General features: G+C 37.5%; 1 protein-coding gene across 4 annotated transcripts in view; it reads left to right on the plus strand.

Moving 5' to 3' along the window:
- Window positions 1-7,309, plus strand: part of GPBP1 (GC-rich promoter binding protein 1) — a 108,910-nt gene extending 101,601 nt beyond the window's left edge. For all 4 annotated transcript variants that reach the window (XM_036762846.1, XM_036762865.1, XM_036762854.1 and 1 more), the window contains 2 exons: window positions 3,504-3,606; window positions 6,314-7,309. In XM_036762846.1, the coding sequence (XP_036618741.1) occupies window positions 3,504-3,606; window positions 6,314-6,472 (262 nt within the window). In that variant the 3' untranslated portion in view covers window positions 6,473-7,309. The remainder of the gene's footprint in view (window positions 1-3,503; window positions 3,607-6,313) is intronic.
- The last annotated feature ends 19,549 nt before the right edge of the window (window positions 7,310-26,858 follow it).

The following is a 26,858-nucleotide window of genomic DNA, read 5'->3' on the forward strand; positions in this document are numbered from 1 at the left end:
ATATACCTTACTTAGACCTATTAAATTTTAAGCTCCTTGAAGTCAGTACACAAAAAGTTATTATTGATTGACCTATTATTAGGAACATGGAGTTGATTTTGTTATTAATTAACTAAAGATAAATCTCTTTGAACCAAACTATATATTCATCTTTTTAAATCTCTTAGGGGAACAAGTGTTATTCATGTCCATTTTTAGCCTTTCTTTTCCCAGATTGATTGAAACATCCTACCTTGTACATAGGTAAACCCCACATATAGTTGCTTTAACCTGTGCTGTTTTGCAGTGAAATAACTAGCTTGAGATTCACATCTCCTTGGTCTTTCTGATTTATGTGTAGTAACTCATCCAGGAGTCTTTATTAATTGATTTGATTGGAAAAGTTGCTAGGCAGGCTCAGGGTGATACAAATGAATCACACAGTGAGAACCTACACACACTTGTCTCTCCCTACTACCTTCTTCCAGTCCAGTGTGATATTAGCCCAGATTGGGTAGGTTCTCATTATTGCTGGCTTTTTCTTGAGGGGTGAAGGCGAGGTGACCGGGGTCAGGAGCCATAGGAAGGGTGTGAAGGGGAGCATGTGTGGAACTTTTTTCCACCCAAATTGCCCATTATACTAGAAACAATATCTGAGGAAAAAGGGACCTAGTCATTATTATATACACACACATACACCCCTATATTACCATATATAGTTAGGTATACATAACCATATACAGTTTTATATATATAACCACATATAGTTTTATGTATGTAACTATGTAGCTATATATAGTTAATAGTCTTTGAAATGTTATCATCTCCTTAAAGACCTAATTTTTTAATAGTCTTTATTTTGGCTGCCATGAAATAGCATTTATAACCTAGTTTCCTGTAATGTGTCTCCTAATATTATGCTTTTGTTTAAATAATGACATCAGCTAGGATAACCCTATAATTTTATCCTTTTATAGAGGTCCTTGCATCTCAATCATTTTACCTTCTTTTTTCTAGTCTGTGTCAGGCTTTGTGTATCCACATGCATTATAGAACAGATTTTATGGAACATAACCTTCTATAGGCAGAACATGTTTAAAAGTAGATAGTAAGCAATAGATCATGTCATATAATAGATCATAACAAACCGGGTTATAGCTCTTGCCAACTCAACTGAAAATTGATTATGACTTTTGTTAAGTCCTGATGTTTTTCTGGACTCACACTTAGATTCTGTGGTGAAGAATCTATTTACCAGCTATTTCTAACCATTTCACACTCTTGTCATCCTACTCTTTTTGAATTGAACTTCTTGGCTTTGAACTGGATGGTGTCCTTGGCATCACTTGGTTATTAACTGATGCTACTGTCACTTGTTCTGATTCCTGGCAGTACTTTTTTTGTTGGGGCAGGGAGGGATGGAAGGGCATAGTTTTGCTTTGGGCTAATTTCGTACCTTCTGTTTCTATAACTTCTAACCATACACAACATTTTGTTTGATTGTAATAGCAGATTAAACTGATATTTCTTGGCAATATTTTACAGCAGGCTCTAAAAGGTTCTAGAGTGACAATCAATAGTATTTCAATTCTTCTAAAAATCTAGGATTTCGTTGTTATGGGTTCTCCTTAACCACCCCCCCCGCCCCCCCCCATTACTGGTGTTCTTGAGTTGCTGTGACCAAACAACAATAGTCATTGGATGAGCAATCTTCTGTAGATAAGCTTCTCTGAACTTGGTTAGGCGGGATTTTAACCTAATAGAAAGGCAGGCATACAAGTATATCACTGGTCCCAAATGCCAGAGCCTTTCCAGCTTAGCTAGAAACTGAATGTTCTTCCAAAACCCCAGAGTTATAGCTGCACCATGAAGCACTGGATAAGATTAGTTGTAGCACCATCCTTTGGAAATCCTACTTTAAAAACTTCTCTCCCGGCATGCGGACCTTTCGTCCCACCATTGCTTTGGATGAAGGCCATTTTATTCTTTTTAAGAAATATAGTCCATATATTTTAGTTCTGAACTAAGATAATCAGTTTCCTACCCATAGACTTACATGGTAGTGGAAAAAACTAATATTTTATCCCTTGATTCATACCATAACTCCTATTTTGCATCTCCTCACACACTCTCCTTCCCCAGTTTTTCCTCACTTATTTTCTGGTGTCATCTTGCTTAATTTTTTTGTATCAATGATGACAGAGGTCTTTTCCATTAGTCTGGAGTCTTGCCTTCCTTGTGGTAGATATCTTGAAAATTGATTCCTGAGTTTTTTTTTAAATTGTTCCCTCCAGCATGGATTTTCCTTAATATGTATTTGGTTTTAGCCACTTTCCCCAGCTTCATTATTTTGAGTACAATTTCTTTTTCCTCATCATTGGATACAGAAATGCTAGTATCTCGATGTGGTGACACTTCTGCCAGTAATGAGACTAGTTTACTGTATTGTCTATATTAAATGTTACATTAAAATTCCCTCCATGGCTTCAAATTTTTTCTCTATAGTAGTACAATTTTATACTTAAACATGACATTTTAAATTTTACTAAACAAAATAATAATTACTCATACCATAGTTGTTTATAAGTGTTATTGATTATGATATTTTACATAATCAGGTAGATAGAGGCAGCATAACATAGTGTATGATAAGCTAGTCTTAGAGCCAGAAAGACCTGGGTGCAAGGCTCAACTCTGGTAATACTGGCCCTGTGATCCCTGGGTAAATCACAACTGTCAGTGACCCGTCCAACTCTGCAAGTTGCAGAAAGTAGAAGGAGTTTCCTCCTTGTTAAGTTCCCTGTATCAGTGAAACTCAAAGGTCCAGACTCCCATACCAGTCAGCTATATAGCACGGTTTTTAAAGACATTGCATCGAATCTTAACTGAATATAAAGTGAGGTAATTTAAACAAGGAGGTGGTTTTTAACACCTTTGTTGAGTGCTTGTTCTGTCCAGAGCATCAAGGTAGGTGTTGGTAGTTCACATACTTAGAGGTCACATTGCCTCTCTATTAGAGTGTTCACTTATGTTGGCTCATGTGGATGGTTTTTACCATGAATGTCCTTTTGAGATTAAAAAGTATGACTGCATATACACACTTTGGAAAATGTATATCTTTTCCAAATGTTTTCTTTTCTGAAGGTCATTTTAATTCATAGATCGTATTTCACATTGTCATGACAACTGAAATAGCTATTTCAGGATTGCTTTAGAAGTAGAAAAATCTATTGGGTATATGACACGCTTATGGAAAGAAAAGTAATGCTACTGCTCCCTGTAATCTCTGGCAAACTTTTAGCTATCTTAACCCAAAGATTTTAGTGATGGGTATTTTTGACACCAGATTTGAGATAAAGCAATTTCATTTCCATTTAGACTTAACTTTAGGATTCTTTTTGCCTGTAGAGCACTGATAGATATTGATTCCATGTACACTTAAGTATATCAATAATGTTTTCCTACTTGAGGCAAAGTGTTTTTATCATTTTATTTCAAATCTTTTCTTATTTCTTTTTTTTAAGGTTGTTAAAGGAGATGGGTTGGCAGGAAGACAGTGAAAATGATGAAACATGTGCTCCCTTAACAGAGGATGAGATGAGGGAATTTCAAGTTATTAGTGAACAGGTAATAACTATATAATAACTATAATTTATTATAAGGCACAATAATTTACTTATTCAGAGTGGCATAAGTAAAGATAAGCACTTATTTAGGATTGTAAATGGGTAAAATATGCTTTATATTCAGAGGAATTCAAACTTTAGGTTGAAGAGTTGTGGATATATTTTGCTTTAAAAACAGTTGTACTAATAAGCTTTTTAGCCTAGTTGCTATAATAATGCTGTTCTTTTACTTTATAATAACTCAGAAAGAAATCTTTGTAGAATGAAGCACATCATTATGAAATTCCTCCTAGTGATAGAATAATATTTAATACTATTTTAACTTTATCTTATCTACAAAGGAAACAAATTTTAAAAAGTGAAATAGGACCTTGTATAGTTTCTGCAAGAAATATATTTGGAGGCTATAGTATTCTATATATTTTATATATAATAGTCTACATATTATTTTCCAAGCATAATATTTTAACTTTCAGGTCTCTTGTTTTACAGAGAAAAAACAATTTTCCTTCTAAAACTTCACATTTTATTATCCCATCTTCTCAATATTGCATTGGATTTGATGATGGCATGGTATACGTGCCTAGCTCCACCTCAGTTTTTAATATTTCTTTTGGAATGCTTCTCTCTCTCTCTCTCCCCCTCTTCTTCTCCTGTCCATGTGTCTGTCCCTTTCTATTTGTCCCTCTTTTTCTCATCTATAAAATTAATATAGTGATGGTAGTTTTCTTCAGAGCATAGGATCATAGATATAAATAGTGAAGTAACCTTAGAGCCCATCTGGTCCAGCCCTCTTTTACTGGTTATCTTTAAATCATCTTGAGCTCGTTTGAAGGAAATTAATACAGTGCCCAGCTCCATTATTTTGCTCCATTAAATAAACAATTTCAATCACACCTCTTTCAAAATAAAAAAGTTCATGGTAAACCACATTGGTCTTTTTAAAGAGGTAATTGTGAGGGTGACAATGGAATATTAATTTAGGGATCAATTTTTAATCAGAAGGGAGATACTGAGAGAAATTGATTGTCCTACGTTTTACTCACACACACATTTTTATTTTTATTAATGAAAGAGCTACCCTGATGACCCAGATAGTTGAGATCAGAAACTTAACCTAAAAGCCAGCTTGTTATGGGACAGGTAGGTAGAGTAGTGAGCTGTTAATAAGCGTGTTAGAAAAATAATTTTATCCACCCAACTCTTGGTTGGAGATCACTTGTAATTTTACTTAAAAGAAACTATATAAATGGGCAGTTTCTAGAGATCATAGATCCAGAGACCATTCTACCATATATGACTTGTAAACTCTAGGTATGACATCTGTATCTATTATGGTTGTGATAATAGTGATGTTGAGAGCACACTTTTACATTCACTTCATTTTCCTTAATTTTTGTTAACATGATGGTAATATCCATTTTCTCTCTGAGATATTGCTTAATATATCTGGATTTAAATATGGACTATAATTAGACCTAGTCCTAGATAAGGCGTTGTAGTTTTCATTAGAATAATGAAACTTAAAATGTGATTTAAAATCTTGGGAATTTACATGGTTATCGTTAAAGCATATAACTCAACCATATCTTAATTTTCAATTATTAGAAGATTCTTTATTATTTTGCTGTATTGCTGCCTTTTGTTTCTGAACATTATATATGAATGTTTGGTGTCTTTACAAATATACATACATATACATACATACACGTGTGTGTGTGTGTGTGTGTGTGTGTGTGTGTGTGTGTGTGTGTATTTGAATTTGCCATTCTACTTTTTTTATAACTAATAGAAATTTTTCCCTCACATGCAACCTAAATTTACCTCTTAATTCCACCCATTAATGACTTTTGGTTCTGTCCATATGATTTGAACACAGCAATCATGCCCCTTCTGAGTCTGCTCTTCACTAGGGTTTAAACTTCTTCAGTTCTGTCAACTCATTTTCATGTGGCATGAACTTAAGACCCTTCACATTTTTGCTACCCTCCTCTGAATGTTCTCTAGCTTATCAGTGTCTTTTACTAAACTGTGGTGACCTAGAATTCGACACTTTTTCCTGACGTTGCCAATCTAATAGTACTATGTATGAGACTAGCTTTTTTGACTGTCATATCACATTGTTGATCATTGAATTTGCATTTCACTAAAAATTTCAGATTTTTCCAAACTGCTGCCCACCATGCTTTTTTAAACATTAGTTCTTTCAAAAGTATATGATTTATATCTAGAAAGTAGTTTATTCAGGTAGTAGAAGTCTGGCCTTGTGTTTCCCTACTAGTTTATTCATAAGATTTTTTCATTGTATTCTTAGACCTTTAGAGCTGAAAGATACTCCCAAGGTCTAGTCCAAGCACCTTATACTACAAAGGAAAAAGCTGATGTCCAGAGACTTACAGATGAAAAAAACTGAAGTCCTGGGAGATTAAAAAGCATAATGTTAATAACTAGGACAGAAACACATTTTTACTAGACTTGTAGTCTAGTGCTTTCTCCATTGTACCATGGCATTACCTAGTTTGCTCTTTTATTTTAGTGTGCAGAGTTTTAGGGCAGAGATAGTTTTGTAGATTTTATATTTTTTATTTTATATGCTATTGATGCCTTTGTATAGGTATGGATTTATATATAGCATCGATACAGTTATATTTTATTGTAGCAATTCTTTCAATTGCTAAAACATGGACATTTTTATTTTTACATTGCAGTTACAGAAGAATGGTCTTAGAAAAAATGGTATTTTGAAAAATGGCCTGATCTGTGACTTCAAGTTTGGACCCTGGAAAAACAGCACTTTCAAACCCACTTTTGAGAATGATGACACAGAGACAAGCAGCAGTGACACATCAGATGATGATGATGTGTGAAGGATTCTCTAACAGCTTTAGGAGTTTTAGTGTGATACATCTCATACAGTTTGGGGTGAATTGTAAAAATGAAGAACTATAATTTATGTAGTAAAATACCCCATTAGAAGAAAATATTGGGGGGACTTCTTTATGAAGAAAACCAAGAATGTTGTGTTGGGCTGTGTTGAACATTACTATAATTTCTTTGTAAATGAATGTTGTAGAAATGAGGACTTTGGTTGATCCAACATTGACTTTCTTCATCACTGCAGCGTTTCTCTGACTAGCAATGTGACGATGTAACAAATGAGATTGTTTCTCATTTAATAAAAAAAAAATGTGTAATGTTTTGCAAAGCTTCTGTCTTAAAATGTCCAGGTCTTTAAGAAAAAGGGCAACTTAACACTGTTTCGCTTGCAGTGTCTTATTTCTTTCTTACAGTGGAAATCCTCAAGTCCACTTTGTACGCAAAAAAGAAATGAAAACAAAAATGGGGCAATGTAGCATGTTGGCTAAAACTGGAGCAAAGTGCACTAAAACTTTAATTTCCTGAACTGAGCTGTTGTAGTGTTCACTTTTTGAAACATAATTGCTCTTTAACTGTTTGTAGTGCAGTAAATGTTACAGAAAAGACTCACCACACTTCTTCCAAATTTACAGAAATGACCTAAAATCAAGAGCTTTATTTGGGTGTGCTGCAAAAACCCAAGATTTTCAGAGTGGACAGTAAGGAAGAATCTTGTGGATTAAAAAAAAAAAAACAACCTTATTTTGATAAGTTATTACACATGGAAAAAACGTGCTCACATTGACTGGATCTGTCCACTACATGAAAAATAAACTGGATTTTCATAATATTGTCTTACTGCGTAGTGTCCGAGGTATTGGTCTTGTAAACACAAATGTGCTTTACTCGCCTTTATTAAAAACAAAATGTACCATATTTATTTAAGATGGTTATTGGTTTTTGAGTTTAGAAAAAGCAGTCATTTTGGAAAGCAGTCATTTCCCATTGTTTGACAAGTATATTATATAGATTACTGTTAAATAATAACAAACTTTATTTTTAATTGCACAGTTAATTCCAGAACCATTTGTAGTACTTTAGCGACATATAAATTTACATTTTTACAGTTTTATTTTGTTTCAGTTTTTTAGCTTCTTTGTCCTTGTGGATGAAATATATTCTTATTTCATTTTGTAGCATAATTGTGCTATGAGCAAAAAATGCTTTAAATTTTGTTTCTTTAGGCTGTATTCCTTCTAAAATATTTTGTCTAACATTTCAGTATTTTTAACTGGTTTTCCCTCTCCTTTTTTTCCTCTCGCATCTCCTCCTCCCAAATCTCCTTTCCCTCCAACCTGTGGGGGAAAAGAAAGAAAAAAGGTTGCAGGTTGGATTGTAGGTATAGTAGAAGGTGATATTAAAATAATTTTGGTTCTAATTCTGGTTAGGTTGTCTTTATTAAACAGGCTTTAAATATACAACATGAGTTGCCATAAGCAGTCAAGTTATCTAAAGATATTCTTAGCTGTAGCTAATAGTGAATTGTGTGAGCATGTTCACTGACAGCTACATCACTGGAGCTCTTAGATTAGACTTAGAATCACTATTGAGGTTCATTAGCTAATTCGATCCAGACATCAAAATTGAGAATATGCTAAGGATAGAGTTAGTTGCAAGACTGAAAAGGACACTGGGAAGCCAACTGGTTTGTTTGTTACTATAGTTATCCTAGAAACTCTTTCTAAATAACTTCACCAAAAAGGTTTCATGATTTGAATAATGTATTACAATGTATAGATCCTCATAGCCAGAGAATATTCTCTGCTGTCTTCAACTTTTAAATATGAAGATTGAAAAAAATTAAGCTATAATTCATCAAGTGAATACTTTGAAGGGCATTTTTAAGTAGCAGTATTACTTGAAGAGAGAAGCTATTTGCTAATAATTTAAAAGAAGAATTCGAATAATGATTAATTTGAAAGTTAGGGTTTTATAGCTGTATTGATCTTAAAAGAAAGAAGGCTGTAGGTGAGGTTGAAATAGCTCTGACGGAAAAATGACCCAAATAAAGAATTAGGAGTCGAAAGGCTTGGAACCTTTTGAGAGAGGCAGTATGATTCTGGCAACCTAAAACTCTGCTGACATTGTCACCTTTGCAGTAATTTTGTAAGTATAATGGAGGATAAAATTACTCGGGTATGGACAGCATTGTCCTGTGTGCTTAAAATGCGATGTCAGCAGTTAACTTCTTGCTATCATTGTTAGAGAAGAATATGTTGTTGTTTCATGCAACGTGAGTCTAGACCTTTCATTTTGTGTGTGTGTGTAAGGCATGGGATTGAGTTTGTTCATTTCATTCTTTGAGCTCAGCTAATGAACCCGTCATTTTTACATTGCTATTCACACGTCATCATTTTAATGTTCCTTAAAAGGAAGGAGAAGGGTTTTGCTAAGCAAATTTTTAGGTAAAACATATATTCCTTGAGCTTGTTTGAAACTAGTTGTTGGTGGAGAAAAGAAACATGAGTGATAGTCACTTTATTTTTTCCCAAAAGCAATGGGTAACGGCCGTGGGTCTCTACTGCTTATTAGAATTATGTTGGGACCTGGTTAGAAAATAATAACTTTAATAGTCCTTAGAGGGACTATAATCTAGAGCAGGGGTATCAAAATCATCCTGGCCACATATCCTTCGGAGTATAGCCTGAACTTGATTAAAATTTAATTGGGAAATGCTTAATAAAACATACACTACAACACAGATGGTGGTTTTCCAAGTCAATATATAGCTTTCAAGGATCCTGTTTGTTTGTGTTCTGTTTTGTGATACCACTGATAGACTAGTCATAGAGATTGGTCATAGTCGCCCCAGGGGCTAAGTTTGAGCAACTCTTGTATAAAATGATGGGCACAATTGTTTGGAACAGCTTAAAGTGAACAGTTTTTAATCATGTTAACCGTTTGTGACATCTTAGCTACAAGACTAAAAAGATGTTTTGAGTTTCAGTTGAAATCAAGAGATTCGAATGGTTAGCTTAAAAATAGGTAATAGTCTATTTTATTACAATGCTCCCCCCACCCCCATTGGATCTAGTACATTGATTTTAATGTATTTGAAGGACTTAATATTTGACCAGATATGTTTACTCCTTACAAGTACATTATATATAAAATTGAATTTTTAAAAAAATTGTTGCCTATTCACCTATTCATGTTTTATGCAAATTATCTTTAAATTGCTTAGAAGCTGTCATAAATGAATATGATCATTGCTCTAGGGCACCTAAATACTACTTTGTACTTACCCGAACTTTTATCATTTGGTAGTTTTGGTCTTATATTTGTATTTTGCAGGGAGGGGTTAAGGGCATGCAATTTGCAGTTGAGCGACTTGCCCAAGGTTGCACAGCTAGTAAGTGTATCAAGTGTCTGAGCTAGGATTTGAACTCGGGTCCTCCTGATTCCAGGGCCAGTGCTCTACTCGCTGCGCCACCTAGCTGCCCCTTGGTCTTATATTTAAAATGTGAAAGTATAGTTGGTGAAGTCTTATGGTTGTATTTGCATACCACCTTTTAATTACAATTCGTTGGTTTTGTTCACATTTTTCTTTTGCCCTTAAATATTTCAGTTATTTCTGCATTCAGACAATCGGTTTCAGTTTTTCGTGCTTCTTACTTTAAACATCAAAATATTAGAAGGTTTTAGTCAAGGTCTACATTTATTAGGAAAGTGTGCCAATCACCTACACACTTACAAAACAGATGCATTTTTTTGCCTGATTAATGATCCATTACATATATACACATACATACATACACACACACATATACCTATATATACCCACACACACATAAAATTTTTTTTTCCTTTTCACTATATTTCTATGGGGAAGAATTCCCTAATAGTTACAGGACACCTTTCTTTTATTACCGGTTGCTGACAATGTAGTCCATAATCAACCTATACTTTTTTAAGAGAAACCTGTTTTGTGAGCAAGAATTAATATTTTGAAATTTGCTAAAGTTTTTGTACTCATATGATCATGAATGTTTGATCATTAATGTTCTTAATAGAGAATGACAGCATGTATACATGTTATATATGTATGTGTGTGTGTGTGTATACACATGTCATATATATAAATGACAGGGATGGAACCAATAGATCAAGGTACACATACTAGCTAACGAGCAGATTAAAAAACATGGAGAAAACTTTATAAATACCTATCAACGGCTTCAATTTTTTGGTTGATTTTCCAGTGACCTTAGTGTGAGCTACCCTGATTTCTGTATGCTAGTTGTTGTTATCAATGGACTTAAATGTGTGATAATAGGACTATTTTATATTACTCTTGAACTGTTAACTTCGTATTTGCTATCCATTCATTCACCAGCTTTACAGTGTCATCCATTATACTTAATGCAGAGGGGTTTACAGAACAGTACAGACCTTCAATGTCTGTGTAGTGGATTTCAGCATCAGTTTATGTCACAAGACATGTCATAGTCAAGCATATCTTTGATCAGAAGAAGCTGTAATGAAAATGAGGAATGGCTAATCAGAATCCAGCATTGGTATCAGTAATGCAAAGAGAACTAGAGGACAACCTTCAGGGCGTTGTGTAAAAGAATTCTCAAATGAGGTTGGACTAGAATTAAAGAAGAAAAGTGAATGTGTTGTGATTTGCGTGCATAGCGGGAGCACCCACATTGATGAGGTAACAGATTCAAATGTAACTAGCACATGACCCTTTGTGGAAACAAGCTAGGGTAGCAAGTTTAAGCCAATGATCAATTCTAATAGTCACTGTATCTTTTTTCCCCCTTTCTGAAGTTATGTTTTTGTGTGCTGAAGAGAAATTGAGCTTATATGAATTAAAAGGGGCTGAATGGGGGAAGGAGGGAGCTTTTCCACTTTATTTTTGGTTTTCAACATTCACTTTTATAAGATTTTGAGTTCTAAATTTCTCCTCCCTCTCCTCCTGTCCCCCGAAGACAGCATGCAGTGTGACATAAGGCTATACATGAACAATCGTATTAAATATATTTCCACATTAGTCATGTTGTGAAAGAAGAATCAAAACAAAAGGGAAAAACCATGAGATAAAAAAGAAAATGGTATGTTTTGATCAGCATTCAGACTCCATAGGTCTTTCTCTGGATATGGATAGCATTTTTCGTCATGAGTTTTTTGGAATTCATAGATAACTGCATTGCTGAGAAGAGTTAAGTCTATCAAAGTTGGTCATCGAACAATGTGTTTCTGTTACTGTGTGCAATGTTTTCCTGGTTCTACTCACTTCACTCAGCACCAGTTCATATAAGTATTTAGGAGGAAACTTTCTCAGGTTCTCTTCCTCCATCCCCCTTTGTATTACTCCCAGAATAATAATTTTCTCACCCGTATCAACACTCAGACCATAGGTGTAGGGTTTTTTTCTAAGGCCCAGCTTCTTGTTCTTTCCAGTTGGGAATGTTTTTGTTATAGTCTTAAATTCTCTTCTAAAGTAATTTGCTTTCGCTTTTGCTTCCAGCTGCTGTACTCTGAAAATACAAGAGCTAGAAAAGAATAAACTAGCAACTGAATCCTGTGGAAGTGATTTCCTTAGTTGAGATATATCAGTGACAGTTTTTAAAGTTATAGATTTCCCTCCAGACTTTCTTGAAACAATGCTGTTTTTGTTGTGTGTCCTTGAGATTGAGCAAAATTAGACATGAATTGGCAGGCAAATGTGTTTTTACTGTAGTATGAGTGACGAGTAACAAAGGCCTCTACCTCAAAATCTACAAACTGCTAGCACTGCGCATAAAAGGAGAAACTCTAGTTTTGTGAGGGGGCTCAGTAGTTATAGCACTGACCTGAGAGTCAGGAAGGAGGAGTCAAATCCTGCCCCAGATTACTAGCTGTATGACCCTGGGCAAGTCACTTAACCCTGATTGCCTCAGTTTCCTCATCTGTAAAATGAGCTGGAGGAGCAAATGGCAAACCACTACAGTATCTTTGCTAAGAAAACCCCAAATGGACACAACTGTACAATAAAAGTACTTCTTGGCCTGTTTTCTGTGAAATGGAACTGTTTGTAATACTTGCTTCACAATAGGTTTCTTCCCAAATTCATGAGTGTCAATCAGCTGAAAGGCCATCGCTTCACACCCTCATTTTACAGATGAGGAATCGTGATACTGAACAACAGAGACAAACTCAAAAAGAGGGCCACTAATTCACATATAAAGATCCTTCCTGGCTGCATATTTAAGTTTTAAAAATGTAATGTTACCTATGTTTTATTGCGTTTTCGTTAAGTATTTCCTAATTATATTTTAATCTTGTTCTTTTGCACTTTGGAGTATTGTGAGTTCATGTTTGATGCATCTGTGGTAGAGGTTATGGTTTCCACAAGGTGATACTGGGAGGAAGGTCAATATTCCTTTTTTGTGGATTTGCTTTCCTATTTGTGAATCACCCAGCAAATGTTCATTAAGTGCCTTACTATGTGCCGTGTACTGTGCTACAAAGTATACAAAGAAAAAGGCAAATGTATAAATTGTGGAGATAATGCTATCTTTCATCCTGCTACATTAGGATGAATAATCCAATGGCCAAGTATTTATAATATTAAATTGTAAATTGTAAAAAATTTAGATCAAACCAGTGCAGCACAGCATAGAGTACCACAAACTTGATTTCTATAGTTTTTAATCTTCTGGGGACCACTGTCCTGAATTAAAGATATCTTCAGGTTTACTTTAAAATTTAAAATCTTTTGTTAAACCTTTGTGAGCAACACCCATTTTTTATTTCAGAAGAAAATACCTGTATATACATACTTATATATGTGGGTTGATTTTTGTGTGTATGTATGTGTGTATGTGTGTATATGTGTGTGTGTGTGTGTGTGTGTGTGTGTGTATATATATATTTATGTGTATGTATGTATATATGGCACTTTGTATCTTCAGAACTGGTTAATATTGACACATTGCTGATTCAGGAAGGATTTAATACGTGTATATGCATATATGTATATGGAAATACATATGTGTGTATTTGTATATATACATATTTTGTGTGTGTATATACTTTTCACTAAGGTAACAATTCAAATAAGACATTTATCAAGTGTTGAATATGCATCTCGTAAACTTAGGGTAGGTGGGGTAGGGGTGGGTTTCCAGCTCTCCTGCAGTTTAGTAGATAGTTGGACATGACCTTAAGAACTGTGCTATACTCTGGAAAATAAAAGTTTGTTTTCTTTGAACCAACCACCAAGCTACAAACTCTTAAGACTGTTTTTTGTTAACCATCTCAAATTACAGCCTCTCTGCCCCATCCCCACGTTTTAAAAATGTATTTAATAGAGAAGTAGTATATAGTTTTCATCATAGGTTAGGTGCGGGAAGATCAAAGTGAAATTGTCTCTTACTCTGTAAGATGGAGTTTTGCTCCCCCTGAAGACATGAAAAAAGAGTTCTGCAGCTAGTTCTGAAGACTAAAATGTATAGACACTGTGGCAACTACAATTCACCAAGCATTTGCTGGGCACATAAAACTAGGCACACAGAAAATTCAACACAAAATATATGCAAAGTAATTTCCCAGGTAAGAACACTAGCATCTGGGGAGGGGAGGGAAAAGCAGGGGAGGATGGACTTCCTGTCGAAATTGGAACTTGAGCTAGACCTTGAATGAAGCCAGGAATTCTGTGAAGAAAAAGGACTGCATTCCAAGCATGGAGACCAGCATTCGGGTGACTAGCGTTTAATAATAACTAGCCTTTATAACAGAGGCTGCTATGTGCCAGACGCTGTGCTAAACACTACAAGCATCTCGTTTGATTCTCACAATAACTCTGTAAAGTAGACAGTATTATCCCCATTTTACAGTGAAGGGACCTAAGGTTGTGACATACCCAAAGTTTCTACAGCGTCTGAGATTGGATTTGAACTCGTCTTACTGGCTCCTAGCCCAGCCCTCTATCCCCTGTGGCACCCACCTGCCTATTGAATACCTATTATGTACCAGGCCCTGTGCTAAGTGTGGCCATACAAAGAAAAGCAAAAAAAAAAAAAAAAAGTTCCGTTGTCAGGGAGGTCACAGGTTAATGGAGGAGATGATGTAAACAACTACGTAATGATGACAGCTAGCATCTGTATCTAAGTTTAGCCTCAACAACCCAGGAGGTAGGTGCTCTTCTTAATCTCATTGAAGGTAGTCTTAGAGGGAAGGGTCTAGCGTTAAGGAAGACCAAGAAAACCTTCATGCAAAAGGTAAAATTTTAGCTGAGATTTGCTGGAAGCCAGAGAAGCCAGGAGGCAGAGATGAGGAAGACCGTTCGAACGTGGCAGACGGCTGGTGAGAACACTTGCATGTGATGATGGAGTGTCTTGTGCAAGGAACAAGTAGGTCAGTGTGACTAGATCATAATATTTTGGAGAGACTAAGATGTAAGCAGACTGGGAAGGTAGAAGGGGAGTAGGTTATGAAGAACTTTGAAAGCTTAACAGGACTTTATATTTGATCCTGGAGGTGACAGCAACTCATTGAGGTTTATTGAATGGTGGAAGTGGAAAAGGAGCTATGGTCAGAAATACATCTTAGGAAGGTCAGTTTGACAGCTAAGTAGAGAGTGGATTGGAGTGGAGAGAGATTTGAGTCAGGTATACCAGCTAGTAGGCCATTGCAATAACCTGTTTTTCAATACACATTTATTAAGCATCTACTATGTGTCAGGCACTATGCTAAGGAATGACGATACAAAAGAAGGTAAGAGAATGAGCTAAATTAGCATTTTATTATATTATATATTAGTAACCAATGATTAAATTAGGATTAAAGTTTTCACTTTTTTTCCTCATTCAGGGACCAGCCCCTGTAGGCCAGTTAGTCAGTCTCTGAAAGACACTGCTGATAGATGATTGCCCAAATCCTCTGGGTACGTGCTCCGGGATCTTGGGCAGGAACCCTCCCAACTAGAAGACATAAACTTCTGTCTAGAGCATAAACAGAATCTAATCTAGGTGGATTCTTGCCCTTAGGAAATAAGTCCATGTCATTATACGCCTCCACTGGAGTTTAGGGTAACCCAGCTTAAGAAGAGGAAAACCAACCAGAGTGGTCTGGCTAGAGATGGATTCCTTTGTCCATACTGCTGGAGACAGCTGGGTCTCATGATCAAGCTATATTCTCAGCAGGAGGAGCTGAAGACTTTTACCCACCTCTTCATAATATATCCACTCCCTTATTAATATAGCCACCCCCTCATTAATTTCACCAATCAAGGTTGACTTTCCCCTGTCAGAGGCACTGCCTTTTTCAAAGGTATTTAAGCATTCAGTAATTGCCATGGTTTCATCTTTGGTTACCAAGACAGACTATTGACCATCAATTTATTGATTATCAGCTAACCTGATTAATAAATTGATTATTAATTACTCAGAAACTCTGTCTCTTGGCTTTTTCATTCATCTCAAGACAATTCTTGTTCTCAAGGAGTTCACAGTCTATTTGGGGAGACAATATGTATAGCTATATATGGATAAATGGGAAATAATCATCAGAGGGAAGAAGGAACCAAAATTAAGAAAGATCAGGAAATCCTTGCTGTAGAAGGTGGGATTTGAACTGGAACTGAAAAAAGGCCAGGGAAAGCAGGAGGCAGAGATGAGGAAGAACATTCTAAGAATGGGGAGATGCCTGAGTCAAGAGATAGCCAGGAAACAGCAAGGAGTCCAATGTCATTGAATCACAGAGTTATTTAGGAATGGGGAGTGGTATAAAGTGTAAGAAGACTGGAAAGGTGTGTGTGTAGGGATGGAGTATGAAGGTCTTTGAACACCAGAGGATTTTATATGTTCCTGGAGATGCTAGGGAGCTACTGGAGTTTATTGAGTAGGAGATGACCTAGTCATATCTGCATTGTAGGAAGATCACTTGGACAGCTAAGTGGAGGATGTGCTGGAATGGAGAGAGATGTGGCAGAGAGACCAACCCATAGGCTGTTGAAAGAATAGTGGTACCCTCAACCACAATATGGAAGTTAGGAATAAGAGAGGATTTTGGAGGAAAGATCATGGGTTCAGTTTTGGACATATTGAGCTGAAGATGTCTATTGGAATCCACTTCAAGATGCCTAAATGGCAGTTGGAGTTATGAGACTGGAGAGTGATAGAAACATAAGGACCGGACAAGCGTATCTGATAGTCACCTGCATAGAAATGATACTTGACACCGTGGGAGGTGATAAGGCCATCAACTGAAATACTACAGAAGGAGAAGAGAAGAGGGCCCAGGACAAAGCCTTAGGAAACCTTCATAGTCATTGAGCATGACATGAATGAAGATTCAGCAAAGAAGAGATAGAGAAAGATCAGTCAGAGACATAGAAGGTGAACCACTGAGAGGGCAGTGTCACAAAAACCTAAAGAGAAGAGGGTAAGAAGGAGAAGAGGGCGATCAATAGTCAGATCCTCAGAGAGTTCAAGAAGGATGAGGATTGAGAAAGGCCATTAGATTTGGCAATTAAGAGATTCGTAATTTTACTAAATTAGTAATTTTGGAGAGAGCAGTTTTAATTGAATGATGCTAAGGATTAAGAAGAGAGTAACAAGAAAGGTCATGGAGGCATCTATAGAAATTGACCTCAAGTTTAGCTATAAAAGGGAGGAGAGATAGAAGATTTGGTCATTGATGGATGCATCAACACTAGCTAAAATGAATGTTTTTTTTTTTTGAGGATGGGGGAGATATGGACATGTTTGGAGATGAAGGGAAGCAGCAAGAAGACAGGGATTGACTGAAGGTGAGTGAGAAAGTAGAGATGATAGACGTGATCTGCTTGAGAATTTGGAATTTAATGGAATCACCCGTGTATCCAGAGGTGATAGCCTTGGCAAGGATAAAGGTTACTTCTTCATCTGAAACAGGGGTGAAAGAAGAAGTAGTGGCAGAAGGCATCTGAGTGGTATGAGATAGGGAAGAAGGGAGAAGAGGGAGCTCTCTGTGAATGGCCTCCATTTTTTTTCAGTGACATATGAGTCAAGGTGCCTTTGTGTAGAGATCATGCATGGATGCTATGGATGGAACGCTCTGTACAGGAAAGAACAAATAATCCATTTTGGCTAAAATTTAGAGTATGTAGAAGAGACTAAAGTACTATTAACCTGGTAGCCTGGAGGTAGCCTGGAGTCAGATTGTGGAGGACTTTAAAGAAAATTGAAGAGCCAATGGAAGCCAGTGGAGTTTGTTGAGCAGGGTAGTGACAACAAATGATGTGGAGGATGGGTAATTAATTCATTGTCAAGTGAAAAGATAAGAGGGAGAAAAGCCAATTACAAGGTTATTACAAGGTCCATGTGAGAGCTGATGAGGGCTTGAACTGAACTGGTGGCCAGGTGAGTAGAGCAAAGGTGACAGATGTGAGAAATGTGGAGGCAGAATGACAAGATTTGGCGACTGATTGGATATGGACAATGACAGCATTGTTGGGATTAATATATAGCCTCCTAAGGTTATTACTTAAGATCACAGGACCTCAGGATTTAGAGAAGGAGGATGATTTAGACAGATAAGAAAACTAAAGCCTAGAGAAGTTGTGCCTTACCCAAAATCACAGAAGTATTAAGGGACAGTGCTGAGATTTGAACCCAATCCTCCTCTCTTTTTAAATCCAGTATCGTTTCTTTTACATATGTGAAAGGACCACTACGTAGCAGAGTTCTCCTTTCCACACACACACACAACATGAATTAGGCTAGGGGTTGGTTGGGTTTTTTTTTTTTTTCTCTTGAAAGGTGACAAACCTGTCCTCAGGAATTGATTGACCCATGGGATCAAGGTTCACGATGTGCCTCCTGAGGCAGCTTCCTGGTAGCCTCTGGCCTATTGTTGTGGCTTCCTGGTCATCTAAGGGCATGAAAAGGCCATGATATGTGGAGTTGGGCCCTCCAGATTTGGCAGGTATTGCCAGACAAAATCCTCATACCCTGTCCTACTGACCAGAGGCATTTTTATTTGGATATGAGGGGCACTGCATCTACCCACGTTAAGTGCTAGAGCATCCTTGTTGAACACGTTTTCTATTTTATGGTGTAATGGTAATCAGGGCAGGATTTTTTGCTGTTCTTCTCTTTGGGGAGGCTGGGCTATCAAGTGCCTTTAATGAATCTGGCCTTTGTTTGAATGGGGCAGGTAAAGTGGGATCTTTTGTCTTGGAGTGCTTCTTGGCACTGGGGCCGTAGAGAGTTATTGATTTGTACATGATTGGTGTTGGTGCTGGTGATTGGAGAGTTTTCCCACACCCTAAATGCTAAGTTGACCCCAGCCCTCAGGGCCCTGAGCAGAGTACATATGTTGGAAAGTTGGTGTTTCACTTTTGGGGGTATACTCATTGAAAGAGTGACAGGACTCTGGGCAAGCCGTTGAAACAGCCCCCTGGCTTTGATAACCCAGATGTTGGTGCTTCTCTGGTAACTATGTATTGATATGGATAGATTGGTTTGTGTTATTTGATCCGTTTATATGATGTGATTTGTAATTTCTGTTTGTATTTGCCCTGAAGTTCAGGGGACTGATCTTTTCCCCCTGAACCAAGTGAATAATATATGTATGTTTAATTAAAGTGAGATCATTAATCCCTTAAAGTTGCTTTCCTTAGAAAAGCAGATCAAAGAACCTGTGCTAGTAGCCCTCTTGTGTGCTCTTGTGATCAGTCTTGTTTTTGGTCTTTCACCTTCACCGCAGCTGCGAGCGACATTGTTATTACATATGGTTCAATAAAAAATTTTGTGGCCTGTAGAAAAACCTTCAAGTGCACAGCCCATTTTGTTCCAGTATTGACCTTCAACTACTAACAGGGTACTGGTCCCATACATGCCCATTACAATGTACTTTGAAGGAGACAATGAATGCTTATTAGTATGAGTAAATGTCATTATGATTTTTGAATAAAAAAAGCAGTCTTTTCAAATTATAGTCATGCAGTAGGAATCCTGGTCACCGTTTCTTGAGTTTCAGCTGTATTGGGTATATGTGTGTGTGTGTGCGCACGTGGGGAGCGGTGAGGAAAGAGGGGAAGGAAGTGTCTGTTGAAATGACCAGGTGGTGCCAGCTTTGATAACGACACTTTCTCCAGCTGTGCTTTTTGATCCATAGACACTTTTGAAGATGGGCTAGATTATCTTAGTCTCTGAGGGCAGGCTTGGCTGTTCCTTGGCACCCACCCTGTTCTGTCAGGCCTGATTAGAGAGGACCCCTCAATTAGCCAAAGCAGGTCCAAGGCATTGCTATCCTTGCTGGCTGAGGCATGGATGGGCTATGGGCTCCAAACACTGTGCTGATATAGAGGAGCTCTTACTTTGTTTCCCAAAATTATTTCTCCTCTCTGTCCCACATTCACCACCCCAACCATTGAGTACCTTCATCATCTTTCCCAGCTAACATAACGGTGGTGGTTCACTTGCCTTTTGTTTTTGTCTGACTGTTCAACATAAGAATTCAGTAAAAAGTGTATTATCTTAAAGTTTTGGGTCCCTTCTGACTGGAGAAGGTTACTTAAATTTTGCTGCTATATTTCTCCCTCCTCCTCCCACCTTCCTCTCCAGGGAATAATAGGACTAGACAACAACAAATTATCACACATTTTCTCCAAAATAGGAGACCAAACCTAGGTTAAAAAGTAGAAGGTTTGATAGGAGTTTTTCCCTTGGGTCCTAATACTCTTCTATTAGACGTAGTACTGTATGACATGACTATTTTATAACTTGAAAATCAGAGATATGTAAAACACCAAATGTCAGCAAATAAGCCCAAATACTCATTTACTGACCTTCACACGATCAACTTTTTATGCATTACAAAACAAAACTGCTGATTCTAGAGTTTTGGTGCCACCTAGTGGCTTAGGACAATGCTACATGAAGAGTGTGAATATTTTGAAAGGATCTCCGACATCCTGGGATCAGAGCTAAGGCTAGTACCAGGGGAGCGAGTGTCACCATGGGGTTGGGGTGTGGAGGAAGAGACGTTGGAATTATTTCTTCCTCCCACCATGGAATATTTGGCACCCAACAGTACTCTTCCTTCCCCCATACCCAAGTGTACCATGGACTTCACCGAGGAGAAAGCTCCATTGGTTGCCTGGCCAAGGGGCTCCTTAGTCTGCTCAAGATGCCCATGTATGGGATGTATGGGAACAAGTGCGAGGAGGGGGTTGGGTGTCTCAGTGCCATTGCCACTGCTTCCAATAAACTCTTATTTATTTGGAAAATGAGAAAATAAATACTTTCTTTGAGGGCAGGGATTTTTTATTTTTGTCTCCTCCCCCCCCTCCCCTTTTTTAATACCTTGTTCAGTGCCTGGCAGTAACAAGTGATTAATAAATACCTATTGATTGTAGCACCTACTTGTTGGTAACAAAATTGATTGGTGTAAGATTATAAATGACTGTGATGTTCCAATGTCATCCTTTCATGGGGTTGGGGGGAGATAACCTGCTCAGAGAAATGAAGAGATGGCTGGCCCCGGGCACCCTCCTTAAAAGAAAGTTCTGAGAGGAGCCATCCAATCAGAGGGAGAGGCTTTCTAGGTGTAGATTCCAGGGCTAAGGTGATCTTCCAGGATGAAGATGTTACTGAGGGGCAGAGGGACATGTGGAAACGTGTGGCATACAGCCTGGTGATAAATTACATAGAATTTGTGTTTGCTTTTTCATTTTTTTCACCATATTTAAAATTGTGTTCACTAAAGCCTAGGGACATGGAAACAGAAAATTCTGCCAGTGAATAACAGGAAGTGATGATGTCTCAGAAGGGCTATTTGATTCAATACTTTAAGGATCTGTGATTTCACTGATGAGGGCACTTCTTCCATCAACCCTGAAACCTTCCCACAGTCATCAAAATCATCAGAAACTCCACAACTTAGTAGATGGGTTTTGATAGTTACTGTGGTCAAATAATATATTATCCCACAGCTAACCTGGTGGTGAATCTCTCTGCCCTTACTGACTGGTCCTAAGGTGTCAGATAAAGGTCTAATCTGTTGCCTTAAGCTTTGATAGAGGTGACCTTGGACTCCTGAGGGCTCTGCCCTTAGTCTGCAAGTTCTGGAAGTCTTACCCCACCAGAACTGCATCAAATATTGGTCCTGGGAAAAGTAGAAGGAATATCTGATAAAATACATTCTAGATCAGAGGTTCCTAAACTTATTTGCCTACTGCCCCCTTCTAAAAAAATTACTCAGCCCTCACCTCGAAATCTACTTTCTTTAACCCTTTAACGGTTTTTTGAAATTTGCATAATTTCAAAGAAATATAAATTTTTTAAAAAAATGACAAATCTTTAATTTAATAATTTATTGTAAATTTGTGGTTTTTTCCTGCATTGGAAATTTTGATGATGCGATATTGCATCATGTAACCATATAGTATATTGTAGACAAAACATTACATACACATATTCCTGCTGATACATGCTGGACTTCCTGTCAATGTGCTCACCTGCCAACACTTGCTTGTTAAGACCTGTTAGTGGTCTTGACCACCGATGGGTTATAACTCGCATTTTGTGTGTTTATTTGGAAAATCATGTAATCACTCTGACTTTAACTCTGTTACACAACAGACAAAACATGTACAAATGATTTTTCAAAATTTTCCTTCTCTTCTCTTCTTTCCATGAACTTCCACCACCCTCTTATTTTTGTTCAACACCTCCCAATTGCACCAAGGCTACTACTACCCCCCTTAATGGTTCCAGTGCCCCCAGGGAGCTGCCCCCTAGGGGGGCAGTATCACCCACCTTGGGAACTTACGATTCACTGGAGTGTATAGGAAGGACCTCTAGAGCTCGTTTGCCATCCTGTCTCCAAGCAGTGCTCAATTTATACTGTCCCATTCAGAAATGCACAGGTTTAAAGATCTCCAGGGAAAGTGACTCCACAGTTTCTCCAAGGCATTGCCATGGTATATCATCAAGACTGTGTGAAGTAGCTCCCAGGCTTTTTCATATGGGGAATTGTGTCAGTGGCACTTCATGCATTCTCAAAGGGACTGTGCTCATTGGTAAGTCCCTCATTATTGGAAACAATCCCTCCTCACAAAGAGCAAACAATAAGCATATGGAGAAGTATAAACAGAATAAATATAAAGAGGATAAATATTGTTGAGGGAGAAATATCTCCTTTCTGAGTTAATGTGGTAGGTAACATTGCCAAAATTGATCAATCATGATGCAGAAATTATAGAGGTAAAAACCTAGGTTTAATATGCTTAGGCATAGGTTTGGGTTTCAAAAAAACCCTCCAAACCACCTGAATTAACTTTAGGATTCTAATAAAAACTCTTATAGATAAAATTACAACAGAGCAACAGAGATAGAATTCTTTTACTTATTCCAATATTGTACATTCCTCTTAAGCCAAAAAAAAATTAAAGACAGATCGATAACCTCATTTTTCCTTTACTATCACAAAAGTTCAACAGTTAAACAGTCATAATCTCATAAACAAATCAAAACAGTTTTTATATGTAAACTAAGCCAGGTTAAAAATTAAACTACATTTAGACGGCTCACAAATAGTCTGATTGAGGGGAAAGATTTACATGTCAGGGTCACTGAGAGCAATGGTGTCAGGCAAATCTTTCCTTACACGGTTAGTTAAAGGATCTAACAAATAACTAAATCTTTTTGGGGAGCTCAGATTCCCCTTTAACTTTTATCAAAGGAATGTCAGTCTTCCCTTAACATTTATTTCAGGAGTCAGGTTTTGACCAGGTGAGGTTATTATTAACAGAAGACAGGCTTTTAGTTAATCAGAAGTTGCAGGAGGAATGGCCCCAAGCCTTGAATAATAAAAATTAATAAAATGAAATAAAAATTATCATAACAATACAGAACAATTAAATATAAGCTAGGTTGAAAGGAAATGCATAGTAGATGAAGAAATAAAGAAAGGTTTCACATAGAAGGTAATGCTTGAGTTATATCATGAAGGAAGAGCGGACTCTGAAGTGAAAGTAAAGAGGGAGTGAATTCCAGGCATGCAGCAGACAGTCAGTGGCAAAGGCACAGATGTAAGAGATGGAGTATTCCACGTGAGGGACAGAGAAAAGGCCATTTTGGTTCTTGAACTATATGAGGGAGAATAATAGAAACATTGGGTGCGGCCCAATTGTGAAGGGCTTTAAAAGTATAAATGTACATGTATTCCATTATATATTTATATATTTTTATTCTATGTTTCATATTTGTAGAAATATAAGACATTTCTACAAAAAATTATATTTGTAAATAGAATATATTTTATGTATTTATGTGTCTTATATTTAAAAATATGTATAATTCCCAGGAAGTCATTGGAATTGCTTAATTAAAGGAGTGCCCTAGTGATAAGAGACTTGAGATAGGGGGATCAATTAGGAGGCTGTTTCAATAATGAAGGTGAGAGGTGATGAGAGCCTGAACCTTAGTTCACACTTTTTTGATTATATGCCCTTATCATGAACCTTGGTAGCTGTCAAATGCTAGAAATGTTATAGAGGCAGAAACATCAAGATCTGGCCATCGATTGGATATGCAGGGTGAAAGAGCAAGGATACAAGGCTAAGGCCAAGGTTACAAACCTGGAAAGCTAGAACAACGGTGGAACACTGGGTAAAAAATGAGGAAGTTTGTCAAAGGAGTGGGTTTGGGGGTGCAGGAGGAAGACAGCAATTCTGTTTTGGACATTTTGACTGAGATATCTCTGTGCTATCTGGATTTCATGACACTCTCTCTCTTATTCATGGGTGGATTTCAAAGCCCTGTCCTGGGGGCTCTTCTCCTACCTCATCACAGACTGTCTATTGGACATTTTGAACTGAATCTCATACCCAAAGTTCCTAAAATAAAACTAATTATTTTTCTCCTCAAATCTTTCCATTTTCAAACTTAGAGACATCCTCAGCTCTTCCGTCTCTCTCACCCCTTGTATCCAGAGGTTCCCAAATACTCTCTCACCTCTCGTATCCAGAGGTTCCCCTACTGCCCCCTTCTAAAAAAATTACTCAGTGGCCATTCCCCCGAAATCTACTTTCTTTAACCCTCTAGTTGTTTTTTTTTAAATTTGCATCATTTCAAAAAATATATACAAAAAAAGACACATCTTAAATTTAATAATTTATTGTAAATTTATGGATTTTTTCCTGCATTGAAATTTTGATGACCAACATTGCATCATATAACCGTATAGTATGACATTGTAAACAAGTCATTACATGCACATATTCCAGCCAATGCATGTTGGACTTCCTGATGATGCATGACAAGCTTGCCTGCCAACACTTGCTTATTAAGACCTGTCAGTGGACTTCACCACTGATTGGTTATAACTTGCATTTTTTGTGTTCATTTGGAAAATAATGTAATCACTGTGACTTTATTACACAACAGATGAAACATGTATAAATGGTTTTTCAAAATTTTCTTTTCTTCTTTCCTTATGCTTCCACTGCCCCCTTATTATTATTCAATGCCCCCCAATTGCACCTGAGGCTACTACCACCCTCCTGGATCGTTCCAGCACCACCAAGGGGGTGGTATCTCCCATTTTGGGAACCTTTGCAGAGTCTTATCCACTCACGTACCAAGTCTTGCTAATTCACACACACACTCTACGTCCTATCAAACATCTCTTTTCTACTCATACAGTCACAACCCTAGTTCAGGTCCTTATCATCTCTTGCCTGGATTAGGAGGCAATACTGTCTCCAGTCTCTCTCCTCTTCAGCAGCTACCTGGTTGATATTCTTAAATCTAACTGTGTTATTCCCTAGCTCAGGAAATCCTGGGACTCCATCTTGCCTCTGGCCAGTTACAATCCGGCTCTAGCCTACGTTTCTAGGCTTATAGCACTTTCCTCTCTTTCACACCCATCATATTCCAAACAACCTGGTGTACCTGTGCCTAACATGCCATCTCTGATGTCCAGACCTTTGCACAATCTTTTCCTCATGTGCTGAATGCATGCCCTTAGGAAAAACCAGGTATCTAAAAGCACCTAATATTCATCGTTATAATTTATAAAGTTGGGTTGGAAAGGAGGGTAGAGATAAAGGGGAAGGAAAGGATATTGCCTATTGTCTAATGTGAAATAATCATATATATATTGTAAATAGAATGTACAGAAATTCATTAAAAAAAACCTCATTGAATCTCTAGCTTCCTTCAACACTCGGCTCAAATGCCACCTCCCACAAGAAGTCTCTCTTGATTACCCCAGTTGCTAATGCCCTCCCCTCTGAAATTCCTTTAGGTATATTTTGTTTTTAATTTTCAGAGTCCATGTCCATTTTGCTCTTCCCTCCCGCAATGAAATGTATGCTTTTTGAGGACAGAAATTATTTTGTTTGCAGGAAGGTAGATTTGGAGATGAAGGGATTGCACTGAGACCTGACATCTTTTGCAATGCTTGTTTATCTTGTTTGACTCACTCTGCCTCACCCCAGATGAAAAGAGGGGGAGGCAAGGCTCTTAAGGTGTAAGATGGAGCAACACCCAGGAGGGAGAGAAGAAATAATTTAAAACTATATCAAAGAACAACATCAAAGAATGTGTCACACATGGTTGGTGGATGAGTAGGAGATGGCAGCGTCCGACCTAACACACTGCTATAGAGAATGGAGTTCCCTCCTATTGAGCAAAAAGTTTTGGATTGATCTAGGTTCTGAAGCAATTTCACCAAGAGCTGTTGCTACAGCTACCAATTGTGGAATCCTTCACACGCTTGCCTCCCTATTAGTGCTCTGAGCAGGAATTCTTGTCCTGGGATCATAGATTCAGGGTTGGAAAGGACCTTAGAGGTCATTGAGTGCTCATTTTTGTTTATAGAGGAGAAAATTGAGGTTGGGAATGAATTAAAATAATAATCAATAATAATAGCTAGCGTTGTGCAGCGCCTACTATGTGCCAGCCACTGTGCTAAGGGCTATACAAGCAGTATCTCTTTTGATCTTTTACCACAACCTTGAGAGGTAGGTGCTAGCATTACCCCCATTTTACAGATAAAGAAACTGAGGCAAACAGAAGGTAAGTGAGTTGCCCACGGTCACACAACTGGAAAGTGTCTGAACCAGGTCTGAACTTGGGTTTTCCAGACTCCAGACCTTGCAGTTTTCTATCCGCTTTGACACCTACCTTCATTCATTCATTTTTTTTTTTTAGTGTGGGTGCTATAGGCTGCCCTTTTTTTTCCCTCCAAAATTAAAAGTAACTTTAAAAAAATTGTGAACTAGAGGCGTAGGATAGGGTGCTTGACTCCGGATCAAGATGGTCGGACTTGGAATCCTAGCTCGGATCCTCGTACTGGCTGTGGGACCCTGGGTAAGTCACTTAACCTCTTTTAGTATCAGTTTTCTCATCT

This window comes from Trichosurus vulpecula, chromosome 1, assembly GCF_011100635.1.
Source record: "Trichosurus vulpecula isolate mTriVul1 chromosome 1, mTriVul1.pri, whole genome shotgun sequence".
Lineage (NCBI taxonomy): Eukaryota > Metazoa > Chordata > Mammalia > Diprotodontia > Phalangeridae > Trichosurus > Trichosurus vulpecula.